At 37.2% G+C, this 16,919-nt stretch overlaps 4 protein-coding genes across 22 annotated transcripts in view; 3 read left to right on the top strand and 1 right to left on the bottom strand.

Annotated features, from left to right (window-relative positions):
• The window catches only part of LOC125662605 (leucine-rich repeat-containing protein 71-like), a 102,457-nt gene that overhangs the window by 70,384 nt on the left and 15,154 nt on the right, over positions 1–16,919 (bottom strand). The gene's annotated exons all lie outside the window — the stretch shown is intronic.
• On the top strand, positions 6,701–9,291 carry LOC130049235 (uncharacterized). Its single transcript, XM_056146582.1, has 3 exons — positions 6,701–7,096; positions 8,137–8,211; positions 8,765–9,291. Exons 1-3 carry the CDS (start codon positions 6,709–6,711, stop codon positions 9,241–9,243), a joined length of 942 nt encoding a protein of 313 aa, XP_056002557.1. The 5' UTR covers positions 6,701–6,708; the 3' UTR covers positions 9,244–9,291.
• On the top strand, positions 10,497–12,187 carry LOC125662615 (short-chain collagen C4-like). The gene is made up of 3 exons (XM_048894894.2): positions 10,497–10,783; positions 11,146–11,214; positions 11,623–12,187. Exons 1-3 carry the CDS (start codon positions 10,600–10,602, stop codon positions 12,093–12,095), a joined length of 726 nt encoding a protein of 241 aa, XP_048750851.2. The 5' UTR covers positions 10,497–10,599; the 3' UTR covers positions 12,096–12,187.
• LOC125662611 (uncharacterized) lies at positions 14,342–16,565 on the top strand. The gene is made up of 3 exons (XM_048894887.2): positions 14,342–14,714; positions 15,171–15,239; positions 15,429–16,565. The coding sequence occupies exons 1-3, from the start codon at positions 14,345–14,347 to the stop codon at positions 15,905–15,907; spliced, it is 918 nt and encodes a 305-aa protein (XP_048750844.2). The 5' UTR covers positions 14,342–14,344; the 3' UTR covers positions 15,908–16,565.

Raw genomic sequence — 16,919 nt, forward strand, 5'->3', positions numbered from 1 at the left:
TAGATTGAAGCTTGTTCAAACCATGACTCCAGGGGGGTAGAGTGGGACCACAATAGGGAATCAAACTTTTACACGTGGATATATAGTAAACATTCAAGAAAATTTTTACCAATAGGACACAGCAAGAATTTTTTTCTTCTCACAAAGACGTTTCTGAATAGATTTTACCTTATAAGAATATAAAAACAGGTCAGCAAACAAAGGAGCACAATTCGTGTTCATGGGATTTCCAACAATATCTTGGGAAGCAATTAACAGTAAGTAAACTTGAGAGAGTTATTGCACTCGAAGAAAAAATTACCCTTATTTATTTTCAGGTCACAAGATAAATGGTCAAGTTAAAGTATAATTTTCCACTAACAAACATGCTTCCGCTTAGCAGTACTCTCAGTGCTTTGATTTATTATGCTCCTGTGACTAAAAACAAGGAAGATATTGTTTTGTCCTGTCAGTCTGAAATGTGAACTTTGCTCGTAACTTTTGAATGGTGATCGTGATAGAGCTCTCATATTTCATATGTTTATTCCTTGTGACAAGTAGTTTTGAGCTTGTAACCTTGAGTTTTGTGTTTGATCTACTTTATGACCTAACCTAGACAATAGGGTAGGGTTTTAAAACTTTGTATAACGATCCCTTATGCCAAGACACTTCATTGGATGCAAGGTGAAGATAACGAACAGTGATCAATCTCATAACTCCTACAAGACTTTTCTTCATGGTACCAAAGAATTTGACGTTGCAACCTCGATTTTCGCTGACTCGTAAAAAGTGAACTTAGGAGTTGTTTAAGGTCGGGATTTCATGTTTGGTAAATAAATTCCTTATGGGAAGACCTTACATTTCATACCGTGATTGTTTGACCTTGTGACCTTGTATTATGGTTATGTCCTACGGGGCTAGATTGGAACCACAATAAGGTTCTAATTCAATATGGGGTCATTTTTCATTGGAATAAAGATTGCAAAATATATTTTAAAACTCACAGTGGCGGAAAAGGTTAATCATGTTCGTCTCCATTCCTACCACAGTGAAGATCTGTATTGCTGACATTTGTACAGCTTATCGACTACTTTTGTGAATCTTGTATTTCTTATCTTTCTGATGCGTAACAGTGCAGTTAATGTGTACGCAAATATGATCACACCATTAGTGAACGACATGGCATTCCCTCTCTGTCTACTGTTGGTTCTGGGAAGCATTATGTCCAGCCTACAAGACCAAACAATTCGTGAGGTAGACCGTAGATTGTTATTGAATGACCCGCAAACAATTCAGGTCCAGTTGGAGGCAGTGCAAAAAGAAATGCAGACCTTAAAAACATTGGTCAACACCCAGCAGACTAAGATCCAATCAATGGACACACTGGTCAACACCCAACAGACTAAGATCCAATCAATGGACACACTGGTCAACTCACAACAAAGTCAAATCCAATCATTACAGAGTCAGCTGACCAAACCTCCAAATCAAGGTAATCCAAGTTAAGAGGAAAAGTTAAAAATCCAAGCAAATGTTTTGCATCGTTTCCTTTTCAGATTTGAATTATGCTACAACTGTGGAGTTAAAATGTGAGCATTACAATGAAGGAGTTGAACAGGTACGAGTAAAAGGAGGGGAAGGAGAATGATAGAGAATGGAACAAGTGAAATCCCTGTCCGGTCCCCCCAAATATCGGTGGAAAATATATTTTCCAAATTAAGATTAACACTAGTCCTGGAGTGTTGATTCGGAATGTCGAATTGCTCACCATACCATTAAAAGATTCTGAAATTGATCTCTGTAAAGCGTGAATGTGGCAGGTAAATATGAACCTTAAGCTTCAAATGCTTATGGCTTGATGACAAATCTATTCGCTATATAAAAACCTTAACTTAACTTTACTGTTACATACAAAATGATAAATACGAATTTCAAATTGGAATCTTTCAGGAGCTGTATACACAATTTGGGGAAGAAAAAGCTGTTCGCTGGTTAACGGTACTACCACCCTGTACACAGGTAAAACCTCTATATAGGTGTAACATATAATCTGTTTTGCTATTATACAAAGTTTGTTATCTGAATCCAAAAGATACATTGATTTACTGAATTATTCCCCTTTACTTTGAAGAAGATAGCACAGATGTTCACTTTACATGAGTAACGCTATCTAGTTGTTTCATTCACATTTTCAATACTTTTTGTCAGGTATAACAGGTGGCAAAATGTATTACATAAAAGGAAGTGGCGTCACTACGCTGTGTTTGCCTCACGATCCCGATTCACTTTTGAGGGCGTTGATCCACATCCCCTACGACATCAACAACACACCTTACATATTTGGCGCGGAGTTCGAGATGAACTACAAAAACGTTGCCCGCAACGACGATGTACCGTGCGCTGTTTGTCATGCACAAACCTCAACTTCCGCTGTAATGATTCCAGCAAAACTCACGTGCCCGCAAAACTGGAAACTGCAGTACAGCGGGATGATGAGCGCGGAGAGATCTGACCACTTTGCATCTGATTTTATTTGTGTTGATTTAAATCTTGAGTATATAGAGGGAACGCGGGCTAGGAATGCGGACGGCAGGTTGATTCACCCCGCAAAAGCCAGATGCGGTTCCCTTCCGTGCCCCCCATACAAGGACAAACAGTATGTCTCGTGTGTCGTTTGTGCAAACTACATTGATATTGTTAATTCACTGCCAGCTTCCTTGTACGTAAATAAAATTCAGTCTATTTATAGCAGGGGCTGTATAATGGAGTCAAATATTGTTTCTGATATGGTAATCCGTCTAGACGAAAATTTTATAGAAACATGACTGTTTAATGATGCATATCAAACGCCGGTCGTTTAACTGAAAAGGTGATGACATCGAACAGTGATCAATCTCATAACTCCTAAAAGAAATACAAAATTAAGAGTTGTGTAAAATACGAGCCCTGGACATGCCAGAGGTGGGATCGCGTGACTAGGAGGAGTAAGCATCCCCTCTGGACCTGTTATACCCGTAGTGATCCTTACATTTTGATCATATAAACGGAGTAATCGGTAGTCAAAATCAGTGTTCCAAGAACGGCCTAACAATCGATATGCAACACGTCAGGCAGCATTTGATCCAATGATGGGTTGTATTGACGAACTAGATTGTTTGAAAAGATTTGCGGAAGTATCAACCTAATCAATTCACGATGTTAAAGTGTATGACTAACATCTAATGAGTGCATATGTTTTGATATAGAAATATAGCGACTGGTTTATTTTAGGATATGCATTGCTAAACGGTAAGCAATGGGATGTTAATAGTGATTGAGAATTAGTTTAACAGTCAACTCACGTTTTGAAGCGAACGTGAAAGAAACACAAACCATAAGAAATGTTCGTAAATAATTCATATTTCTAAGGTTTTAAAGTAAAGGCTTGTGTGCCGGGAACCAAAATTATCGCCGGAACTTAAGTGCACAGCCTGAACCAGCCGCAGTTGAATGTGAATTTCCAGACCTGAATTATGAACGACTGTTCCGAAATTCAGTCAAGGCGTAAGTCCGCATTTCTAGCAGTTAACAAAAATAGTTTGTGAAAAACTCATTTTGAAGAAATACATGTTACTGTAAATAAAAAAGTGAATGAAAGGCGAAGATAACGAACAGTGATCAATCTCATAACACCTATAATGTAAAACTTATACGGTACCAATTTTGATGCACCAGATGCACATTTCGACAAATTATGTCTCTTCGGTGATTTTTGTTTGAAATCCGAAATAACAGTGAAGTTTTAGAGCTATAAGCAATACAAAATAGATAGTTGGGCAAACACGGACCCCTGGACACACCAGAGGTGGGATCAGGTGCCTAGGAGGAGTAAGCATCCCCTGTCGACCGGTCACACCCGCCGTGAGCCCTATATCCTGTTCAGGTAAATGGAATTATCAGTAGTCATAATCAGTGTGCCAAGATGTGATGAATAGGAAAGTTGCTTGCACAAAACATGTGACAAACTGTACTTTTCTTTGTATATGGTTTATCTGTGAACTAATGACTGTTAGCTATTACTTGATTGTTTATTAACTGCAAACATCATGACGTCCATTCTCAAGTTTTCATAGTCTACCCCCTCTCTATGTTTCTCTCTATCTTTTGGAGAAATATTTCACAACAAACATACCTGCTTCTAACTATACATGCATGTGATGTACATGTCTTGGTTAGATTTCTTCAATGTTTACCAAACATGATTAACATGCATTATAGTGTATTGATAAATATTTCGTTTTTAGATTTGAATTATTACAATATCTTGCTAATACATTTACGACTACGTCTATCTCGTTTCATTATCTTGTAATTTATTGATGGGAAAGGTAATGAAAGATAGAAAGCGATTTTTAAAATATGCTACCGATCGAATTTAATTTTAATGCTGGTGAATTTATGGTTTTTGTTATCAAATGCATTATGTTAAAAGGGGGAATCACTGTTTGTCCTGTTAAATTTTGTCAACCCCATCCCCACCCCCATGAACAAAATCATGAACGGACAAACATGAAATATGCAACATAACAATCTCCCACACCGCCACAAGGCAGGTCTATTTCACAGTCACTCTTACATTTGCGCATCTGGTGAATCAAAATTGGTACCGTATACGTTTTATATTATGACCCCTGCCTCGAGGCCTCTGCTGGTGGATTGTTAGCCCCCGAGGGTCTCTACAGCCCAGTAGCTAAGTACTTCGTTACTAGCTTGAAAATACGGATGTATATTTAATTGCTGTTATAAAATTTAGAAATTCATTTCAAAATTAAGGATTATCTCCCTCACGCATAGCTCTTATCCTTCGACGAATTTGACTCCACGTTTTTGGCACACTTTTTCCCCATATAATAGCTCTAAAATTTCATTGTTATTTCGGATTTCAAACATTTCGGTTGAGCATCACTGAAGAGACATTATTTGAAAATAAACTATATTCGATATGATAAGAGTGGAATGTGTTTAATATACATGATGTAGAAAGTGAAATAGTATGCATACCTGAACATAGCTGATCATAATCCAAAAATAAAGAGTTGATATCACACTGTCAAGATCATTAGACTTAACAAATAAGGAAAATACGCGGTTCCAAAGTATATTTAAACATATCAAAATGTGAAATTAACGAGCAGTGATCGAACACATAACTCCTATAAGCAATACAAAATTATGAGTTGGGCAAACATGAAACCCTAGACATACCAGAGGTGGGATCAGGTGCCTGGGAGGAGTAAGCATCCCCTGTCGACCGGTAACACCCACAGTGAGCCATGTATCTCGATCTGGTCAACGAGTAATCCGTAGTCAAAATCAGTGTGTAAAATCAATTGGTATGAAACACGTAGACAGCAATTTACCTAATGACAGGTTGTTTTGACAAACTAGATCGTTTTAACAATCATAGAGCTTACGGAATGCTGATTTTACATGAGACAGTTGAAACTCTTGTAACATCAATTTGTTTGCCTTGATTTAAAAAAATGATCAGACGCAGAAGCTTGCGTATCTAATTCATTGAGATACATAAACACCAGATACAGGTGATTATAGAATATTGTTAAATAGATATGGGAAGTTCACAATGGACACGCTGAAGTCATCCAGTTTGTTATGAAATGTTAGTTTGCTATTAACATCTACTCGTATATTCAACAAAATATCTAAGTATGAAGCACATGTGCAAGGCGCTGTAGGGTCTTGTATTTCGAGTTCACAGGGATACAAAATGTATATCAAATCAACATATGAATGAAAATGATTATTGTTAATAGATAAAACGTCGTCAATATATCTAAAAGTCGGCATGAAAGCCACAACAAGAATTACTTTTGATTGATGGCATGCAAAACAGTTGTGACATGATATTCAAGTAAGTTTATGGATTTTGGCATCCTTTCAGTTCTGCTTAGTAAATACCAAAATAGATATGAGTATATGAACGTCCATTTATTTCTAATAATAAAACAAAATATTTTCTCATGAGATTATCAAAATAGTCATCAAGAAAATAATCGCTACTAACATTAACTGTTACTGACAGAATAATCGTGGAGAGAAGAACTTGTTACAGAGATACCGTAAACACGATCAATATGAAAGTGATGTGAATTATGCAACTGTCTAAGTAGATAGTTTATCTGCGAACTACTGAGTGTTTCCTGTAACCGAACAAATTATGATTTTCATTAGTTTGAATAGTGTAACCCCCTCCCCTTGCTCTCTTTCTTCCGAAAATGCTCACAACACGCATGTACAAAACTAGATATGAATTAAAAGGTACATATATACATGCAATAAATATGGCTTGAACAGGTTTCGCCATTGTTTACAAAACATGTATAAAATATATGATAGTGTATTGATAGGTTTTTGAAGTGCGTGTCAAGCTTATCAATTTAGAGTCTAAGTCGAACTGGTGTCAAGTAATGCAATGCATCTGAAACGTGATAGAAATAGAAAAGGGTTAAGACAAAATATGTTACCGAAAACATTTGGAATGCTGGTGGATTTACTGTTCTTGTTGCTGTTTTTTTCTTACTGGCAGTCGTCCCTATCCCCACCACAGAACGGTATTGTGGGCAGTTTTACATTTGTACAGCTTATCGACTACTTTTGACAAACTTGAATTTCTTATCTTTCTGATGTCTTAACGTGTACATAAATAGGATCACACCACCTGTGAACAACATGGCGTTCTCTCTGTGTCTATTGTTCGTTCTGGGGAGCATTGTGTTTAGCCTACAGGACCAAACAATCCCTGAGGTGTCCAGCCCACAAGACGAAACGGTCCGTGATGTACACAGCCCAGATGACCAAATAGTACGTGAAATAGACCGTAGATTGTTGTTAAATGACCCACAAACAATTCTGGTCCAGTTAGAGGCAATACAAAGAGAAATGCAGACTTTAAAAACACTGGTCAACTCACAGCAAACTAAGATCCAATCAATGCAAACGCTGGAAACATTGGTCAACACCCAACAGACTAAGATCCAATCACTGGACACGCTGGTCAACTCACAACACATTCAAATGCAATCTTTACAGAGTCAGTTGACCAAAACTGCAAACCAAGGTAATCCAAGTTTAGAAGAAAAGTTTAGAATCTAAGCAAACATCTTTTGATAAATATTTACATTGTTTCATTTTCAGATTTGAATTCATACATGACCTGTGGAATAATAATATGAACATTGCTATTCTAAAATTACAAGCAATTAAGGAAACTAGTATTGTCATATTTTTGAACATTCAATTTAGTTTTATATTCGTCTAATATATCCCTTTTATATTTGACATGATTTTGTTTTACGATTTTAGCTGCAGATTTAAAAAGAATTGTCATAAAACGTTTCAAAGTTTCATGATCATTTTTTTTTAATTTCAAACATGAGCATTTTTTAGTCTTATAGCGTGTTTTCTTTTTTATTAAACATTCATATCAGGCTAAAATTACAGCGAAATATGTCCTCTCTTGTCAAGATTTTTCGCGATGTTTTATCATTCCGAAAAAGAAAGGTGAAGATAACGAACAGTGATCAATCTCATAACTCCTACAAGTAATACAAAATAGATAGTTGGACAAACACGGACCCCTGGACACACCAGAGGTGGGATCAGGTGCCTAGGTGGAGTAAGCATCCCCTGTCGACCGGTCACACCCGCCGTGAGCCCCATATCCTGTTCAGGTAAACGGAGTTATCCGCCGTCAAGATAAATGTGCCAAGAACGGCTTAACAATCGGTATGGAACACGTCAGACAGCATTTGACCCAATGATAGGTTGTATTATTATTCAAATTATTCAAAAAATGATTGAGAGCTTGTATCACTATTTACATTATGCAATCACTTCATATGAGATGCTTTAACGAGTCATTAAATTAGATTTTGGTGTAGAGATCTACATTAAGTTTGAATATCACAGTCTGAGTATTAGATGTTGCCTGTTTAAGCAGACTAAAGATGATTACAATATCATTACTAATTTCATTTCTTAAATAAATGTAGAGCCAATTCAAGAAAATTGTACATAACGACCGTCAATTACTTCCTTTTAAAGGAATGCAAAATCTTCTCCATTAGTACAGAAATGGATATACTTTAAATTGGACAGGGCTCGGTACAACTTATACAGTATGGGGACGGAAAAATTGTCCGGCACTCAATGGAACTAGCACTGTGTACTCAGGTATGTAAAATATAATCTGAACAAAGAATGATACGGTGACCGGCAGTGGGTCAAAGGTCAATGAAATGCAGCATCTATACAAAGGGAAGGGTAACATTGCACGGCACGAAATACTAGTATTCCTTTTAGTAGCTAACTTTATTCATTTGTTGCTGTGGGGCGCAAAATTACTATACAATATAAGCTAAAATATGCTAAATTCAAAGACCTTTTAGGAGCTTTGCCGTTTGGGCCACACCATTGAACATAAGTTGAATCGCTGAAAAATGCTTGAAGGTTATCACAAACCAGTCAAAATTATACAAAGTAACATTATACAATGTGCATTCTGAAATCTGCATATTTGCTTACAAGATTTCATGGAATATAGGGGATCTCACCAAAGTAAAGCGCTAGATCCGTGCCCTTTGGGATATCTTGGCGGTCTCCAGATGTCTTGATTTAACACCACCACACCCACCCCACTATTTGAATTTTGATTTTTCTGATTTTTTTATATCAATCTTTCCATTCGTTATTGTTGTTAAAAGGAAATCTTATACGTTTTGCCTAGGTATAAGTGCAGGTTCACCGTACCATGTTGGCGGTGGAGGAGCGAATACATTATGTCTTACCCATAATCCTGATCAGCCGCCGTCTGACTTTCCTACCTACCGAGAAAAAGATGGATGGTTGTATGGAAGCGAGTATCAGTTCACGTACAGAAATTATGCAATAGATGACGATGTCCCATGCGCCGTTTGTCTTGCAGCATATTCAACTGCCGTTTTGATGATTCCATCGAAAACAAGTTGTCCCAGTAGTTGGAACGTGGAATATCGCGGGTTTTTAACATCCCAGAGTGCCACAGACGGAAGACCGTCATATGATTATATGTGTCTTCATGAAAATGCAGAGTATCTGACAGAAGGGGCTCGCCAACAGAATTATAACGGACATTTGTTTTATCCGGTGATAACACAGTGTGGCTCATTACCATGTCCGCCATACATCAATGCAAAATACGTTACGTGTGTTGTTTGTTCTAAGTAAAAAGCATTCTGTATTCTTTAAAAATAAAATGTATTCGATATGGTGAGAGTAGAATGTGTTTTAAATATATGACGTAGAAAGTGAAATAGTATACATGTACATAGGCTGAACAGACCTGTCATGATTTTTCTCATATACCCAGACTTGTTCTGATATATAGCAAGATCCTCATATCTATTGTGAAGAACAGTGAAATAACATGATAAATAGAAACCCTCCAAATCTTCCATGGAGATCCCATTGGAATTGGTGTATTTTTGTGTATATATCAATGATTGATTCGTATTACGGAGAATAACTACGGAAAAGAACGCCAGACAACTGGCCTAACAAGCAATAGGATTAACATTCATATTTTTGCCGCTTCACAAGATGAGGATGCACTCATTCTTATGAACATATGACCAACTTGCCTGGCGAGAGTTGAGAAATTTGCCGACATGAAAGTCCAATATTCGACCACAAACTGGGGTCATTTCATGCATAGGGGAAAACAAAAGATGAACGTGATGGCCACTATCTCAAAACGAGTGGAGGGAGTATTACATCTTTTATTCCTTTTAACACAATCACACTCTTATTGACTTTATATAGGTAAACGTTGGCATATTTTGGGCTAACAATCCCAGAGACTGTGAGCAAATATGTTACACCTAATAAGTACCGATAATTAACAACATAGGTTGAATAACTTCTTTATCATATAGCTAAACCATACGTCAGTTGTTGTGTTATGTTGAGGATTCATTCATTTCCACGTTAAGTTTAGAAACTAACGCAATATTGAAACTAGAACAGTATTGAAGGTGGTATAAATGCATGCAAAAGCACAATGTTACGCACGATGACAATAGTCACCGGAATACATCGATTACTGCTTGTCAAATAAACAATAATTTACGTCCCTAATTGTAAAATCACAAGACTCAATTTCTAATGAATGGATAAAACATTGAAACAAAGAGTTTGTCAAACTATATATAGTCATACACAACTTCATTAATGTAAGACGTCTCCATATGAGTGAAAAATTCTCGAGAGCGACGTTAAACAACATACAATCTTTCCGGAATGCTTTGGCGCGGATCCTATTATTTCATAAAAAGTTGGCGTTTAACAGTGACTTAACTATTGCAAAAATTCTTCATAAATTAGGAACACTTCATTATCAGCAAATTATTTTAAATGAATACGTAAGCTACTATAGATAGAACAATACACCTACATATTTCTGATAGCCTTGAAAACATGGAGGTCAAATTGTGGAATAAGTGTGATAGTAGAAAGGTCTTATCAGTACCTGCGTTCCATTGTTCGATTGCCTAGTATATCTATATATTACAATTTAATCATAACATGCGGGGTTTGCTTTTACACGTCTTGTGTCTGAATTGGGCGATACTCGGGTGGGCGGAGCAGGACGACAGAGACCGTCGTCTGTTGTTAAGCGATCCGCAGATGATCCAAGCACAGCTAGAGGCAATGCAGAGGCGGATCCAGGCGCTGGAGACCCAGGCCACTGTTAGACAGACAGGAAGTGGTGAGTAACACAGTGTCATCGGGGTTAGGGTTGGTGCCAATTATGTTAAACGTGGGGATAAAGGGGGCGGGGAGGGAACGGTGTAAAAGAAGGGGGAAAGGACGCAATGAGAACAGTAACATTTTGCAAATAAAGATTAAAGAATAGTCGCCATAGAACACTGAATGTAGAAATTATCCTTCAAACAGTTTAAAAAAACTGGTTCCTAAATTCATCACGGTAAAACGTTAGTGTGTCAATTTCATAAATTTAAACCTTGAAATGTTTTAGGTTTGATGGCAAACTAGTTTGTTAAATGGAAACATTAATTGTATTAAACATTATCTAAAAACATAAATATATGATTAATGTGAATCTTTCAGGAGCTGTATACACAATCTGGGGAAGAAGAAGCTGCCCACTGGTCAACGGTACTACCACCCTGTACACAGGTAAACATCATATACACGGGTGCAACTTACAATATGTGTCTGGTTTCTAACAACCCGTATACGGGAATGAATTACATTAACTGATTTCACAGAACTGCGGGCTTCTACCAATGGTCAGTATTGGACTCTCCTAATGTTCATTATCATTATTGGACCCTTATGAAATAGAGTATACAGAGAGTAATCGCTATTATACATAGTTTATTGTTAGATTAATACTTAGATGAGTTGTGCATTCTAAAGTTACCTGCTTCACATAGTGTAATGGAGTGTTTCCATCATATTGAATAAGATATTCAAAAGCATACGGCATTCATGTTCAATTACAACTCCATGCAAGATAAAGCTTGGATAAGTAAAGAGATGTAGTTGTATCATTCATATTGTTCTTTCCTACAATTTTTTCAGGCATAACAAGTGGCAAAATGTATAATATGAAGGGAAGTGGCGTCACAACGTTGTGTTTGCCTCACGATCCCGATTCACTTCCGGTATCGTTCCATTCCCCCGATGACCCTTACACAGCGTTCATATTCGGGTCGGAGTTTGAAATGAACTATAAAAACGTTGCCGACAACGATGATGTACCATGCGCTGTTTGTCATGCACAAACCTCAACTTCCGCTCTAATGATTCCAGCAAAACTCACGTGCCCGCAAAACTGGAAACTGCAGTATAGCGGGTTTATGGCGGCAGAAAGATATGACTACTTTGCGTCTGATTTTATTTGTGTTGATTTGAACCCCGAGTATATAGAGGGAACGCGGGCTGTCAACGCGGACGGCAGACTGATTCACCCTGTTAAAGCCAGATGCGGTTCTCTCCCGTGTCCCCCATACAAGGACAAACAGTATGTCTCGTGTGTCGTTTGTACAAATTAAACAGATGTTGTGAATTCACTGTCAGACTTTGTCTTGTATTCAAGTAATTATACTATGTTTCATAAATTGATGGATTAAAGTATATAAATAAATGTTTATTCGGTATATACAATCAAATAAATGTCCATACACACATACCAAGAATAGCTCATTAAAGCTAGAAAGCTCATTGCTAATGCCTTTAATTGACGGCTGTTGACGTTATTGAGCCATTATAGTGAAGGAAACTAGAGTACCGTATACCCGATTTAATACATGTCAACATCAAAAGGTAACATCCTTTCCATGATTAGCCCAAAAAACGCTATTTTATTTTATCAACAAACCCACGTGGATTACAACATTGTACGATCTGACATACGAAAGGAAACTTGTGGGACTAGTTTCTTAATCATTTTCGTAATTTGAGGAGGACTTCTCCTAACTGGTAGTGGAATACATGGTTTGGTAGCAGTGACCTGTACATCAGAATTATGTTTATTTTTACTCTTATGAGCAGGTATGTTGTAAACTGATTTCGTATGCATGATTGATTATTGCTGTCTGTCTACAAATTCAAATAACAAATTTTGTAAAATTCTATAACTTTGATTTTACCATATAACAGAATGCAAAATACACAACCTTGTTTAGAAATTATGAGAAAAAAAGTAACTTTTTCTGGATATTTAGAAAAAATTAGCTCACCTGAGCCGATTTCGATTTCAATTTCTGCAGAACCATTGGTCCAGTATTGCAAAATTGCAATTGAATCAAACTTCATATAAATCATCTTTGAGAAAGGAAGATTCAAGTTTGTTCAATTGAAGGAGCATGCTCACTTGGATCGTGAGATGAACATAATCAAGATGATCAAGAAAAGGTAAAAATAGCGAGGGGTCATTTTCCCCCAGAATTTGAATTGTGCATAAAAGCTTCCTAACAAACATAGTATAAATTCCAGTTTGTTCAGATCGTGGTTCTCCGGAGTAGGTTGAAGCCAAAATAGAGGACCAATTAAAATTCATATGAAAGCTTCCTGACATTGTGTAGATTGAAGCTTGTTCAAACCATGACTCCAGGGGGGGGGGGGGGTATAGTGGGACCACAATAGGGAATCAAACTTTTACACGTGGATATATAGTAAACATTCTTAATGTTTTCTCAAGAACAAATGGGCAAATAATGAAAGTTTCATGATTAATTAAAATTAGTTCAAATTATGGCTCCAAGGGGTAGAGTGGGGCCACAATAGGAGATCAAAGTTTTACATGCAAGAAATTGTTTTACAATAAGACACAGCAAGAAACTTTTTCTTCTCATATAGACGTTTCTGAATAGATTCTACCTCATAAGAATATTAAAAAAAAGGTCAGCAAACAAAGGAGCACAATTCGTGCCAATGGGACTTCCAACAATATCTTGAGAAGCAATTGACAATAAGTAAACTTGAGAGAGTCATTGCCCTCGACGACAAAAATGACTCTTAATGATTTTCAGGTCACAAAATCAATGGTAAAGTTAAAGTATAATTTTCAACTAACAAACATGCTTCCGCCTAGCAGTACTCTCCGTACTTTGATTTATTATGCTTCCGTGACTAAAAACAAAGAAGATATTATTTTGTCCTATCAGTCTGAAATGTGTTCTTTGCTCGTAACTTTTGAATGATGATCGTGATAGAGCTCTCATATTTCAGATGTTTATTACTTGTGGTAATTAGTTTTGACCTTGTAATCTTGACGTTTGTGTTTGATCTACTTGAAGACCTAACCTAGACAATAGGGTAGGGTTTTAAAACTTTGTATAACGATCCCTTATGCCAAGACACTTCATTGGATGCCATGATGTTTGACCTCCTGATAGATGACAAGACTTTTCTTCATGGTACCAAAGAATTTGACGTTGCAACCTCGATTTTCGATGACTTTTAAGAAGTGAACTTAGGAGTTGTTTAAGGTAGGGATTTCATGTTTGGTAAATAAATTCCTTATGGAAAGACTATACATTTCATACCGTGATTGTTTGACCTTGTGACCTTGTATTATGGTTATGTCCTACGGGGCTAGATTGGAACCACAATAAGGTTCTAATTCAATATGGGGTCATTTTTCATTGGAATAAAGATTGCAAAATATATTTTAAAACTCACAGTGGCGGAAAAGGTTAATCATGTTCGTCTCCATTCCTACCACAGTGCAGATCTGTATTGCTGACATTTGTACAGCTTATTGACTACTTTTGTGAATCTTGTATTTCTTATCTTTCTGATGCGTAACAGTGCAGTTAATGTGTACGCAAATATGATCACACCATTAGTGAACGACATGGCATTCCCTCTCTGTCTACCGTTGGTTCTGGGAAGCATTATGTCCAGCCTACAGGACCAAACAATTCGTGAGGTAGACCGTAGATTGTTATTGAATGACCCGCAAACAATTCAGGTCCAGTTGGAGGCAGTGCAAAAAGAAATGCAGACCTTAAAAACATTGGTCAACACCCAGCAGACTAAGATCCAATTAATGGACACACTGGTCAACTCACAGCAGACTAAGATCCAAACGCAGGAGACACTGGTCAACTCACAACAAAGTCAAATCCAATCATTACAGAGTCAGCTGACCAAACCTCCAAATCAAGGTAATCCAAGTTAAGAGGAAAAGTTAAAAATCCAAGCAAATGTTTTGCATCGTTTCGCTTTCAGATTTGAATTATGCTACAACTGGAGTTAAAATGTGAGCATTACAATGAAGGAGTTGAACAGGTACGTGTAAAAGGAGGGGAAGGAGAATGATAGAGAATGGAACAAGTGAAATCCCTGTCCGGTCCCCCCAAATATCGGTGGAAAATATATTTTCCAAATTAAGATTAACACTAGTCCTGGAGTGTTGATTCGGAATGTCGAATTGCTCACCATACCATTAAAAGATTCTGAAATTGATCTCTGTAAAGCGTGAATGTGGCAGGTAAATATGAACCTTAAGCTTCAAATGCTTATGGTTTGATGACAAATCTATTCGCTATATAAAAACCTTAACTTAACTTTATTGCTACATACAAAATGATAAATACGAATTTCAAATTGGAATCTTTCAGGAGCTGTATACACAATTTGGGGAAGAAAAAGCTGTCCGCTGGTTAACGGTACTACCACCCTGTACACAGGTAAAACCTCTATATAGGTGTAACATATAATCTGTTTTGCTATTATACAAAGTTTGTTATCTGAATCCAAAAGATACATTGATTTACTGGATTATTCCCCTTTACTTTGAAGAAGATAGCACACATGTTCACTTTACATGAGTAACGTTATCTAGTTGTTTCATTCACATTTTCAATACTTTTTGTCAGGTATAACAGGTGGCAAAATGTATTACATAAAAGGAAGTGGCGTCACTACGCTGTGTTTGCCTCACGATCCCGATTCACTTTTGGGGGCGTTGATCCACATCCCCTACGACATCAACAACACACCTTACATATTTGGCGCGGAGTTCGAGATGAACTACAAAAACGTTGCCCGCAACGATGATGTACCGTGCGCTGTTTGTCATGCGCAAACCTCAACTTCCGCTGTAATGATTCCAGCAAAACTCACGTGCCCGCAAAACTGGAAACTGCAGTACAGCGGGATGATGAGCGCGGAAAGATCTGACCACTTTGCATCTGATTTTATTTGTGTTGATTTAAATCCTGAGTATATAGAGGGAACGCGGGCTAGGAATGCGGACGGCAGGTTGATTCACCCCGCGAAAGCCAGATGCGGTTCCCTTCCGTGCCCCCCATACAAGGACAAACAGTATGTCTCGTGTGTCGTTTGTGCAAACTAAATTGATATTGTTAATTCACTGCCAGCTTCCTTGCACTTAAATAAAATTCAGTTTATTTATAGTGTACATTATTATATAGACAGTGAAAAAAGATGTAAGGTCTATAACAATGGAATAATAATATAACTGATAGAATTCCATTGTTATAGACCTTACATCTTTTTTCACTGTCTATATAATAATTAAAAACTAAACTGTCGGTCCCGAGCGCAGGAAGATATTTACTCGAATGTACAAAAACTGAAACTAATCAATGGCGGATTTAAGGGGGGGCGCCGGCTGCCCCCCCCCCCCCCTAAAATTTTCAATTTAAAGTAATTCGTGGCATCTTGGTTAGAAAAATGTGCTAAACAATAAAAGAAGCAATAATTTCTTCCACTTCCGGAGAAATAAATGACAAAATATTTTGATTCCTTGAATTACTTTATTGGGAGAACGTAATTTTTCCCAAAAATCATTAAAATTTGCGTCATTTTACTAATTTCACCTTATAAAAATGATAGAAAATAGTACAGATGACTTAAATAGTAGACATATTTCAAGCCCTTTAAAATCTGTAAAATCCAGGAGCTTCCGGGGCTTTGCCCCCTGTACCCCCACCAGAACTTCGACTCAGACCCCCTGCCTCATAAAGTGCCCCCCCCCCCCCTCCCCGTAACCACAATTCCTGGATCCGCCCCTGCAAATACAACGATGGGAGAAATTGTTTCCAGATTAGGGGAAATCGTACTCTCCGTCTGTCAAAGACGTGCATTCTATTAAATATATTTGTCATCGCACTGCTTCTATAAAAATTATTCAGTGTTAGTTAGATTTAAAATCCTCTTATCAAACTTGTTGACAACCATTACATCATTATCAACACTTTCAAAAGGAATTATTTTTGAATTAATGTCCTTCTTTGTGAATGATTCACGCGCATGAATACATCACATGTTAATTACAAACATCTTATATTACATTATATCATATCAGTACATAATGACACCGGGGAGGAACTCGTAAGTTGTAA

Source organism: Ostrea edulis, chromosome 8, assembly GCF_947568905.1.
Source record: "Ostrea edulis chromosome 8, xbOstEdul1.1, whole genome shotgun sequence".
Lineage (NCBI taxonomy): Eukaryota > Metazoa > Mollusca > Bivalvia > Ostreida > Ostreidae > Ostrea > Ostrea edulis.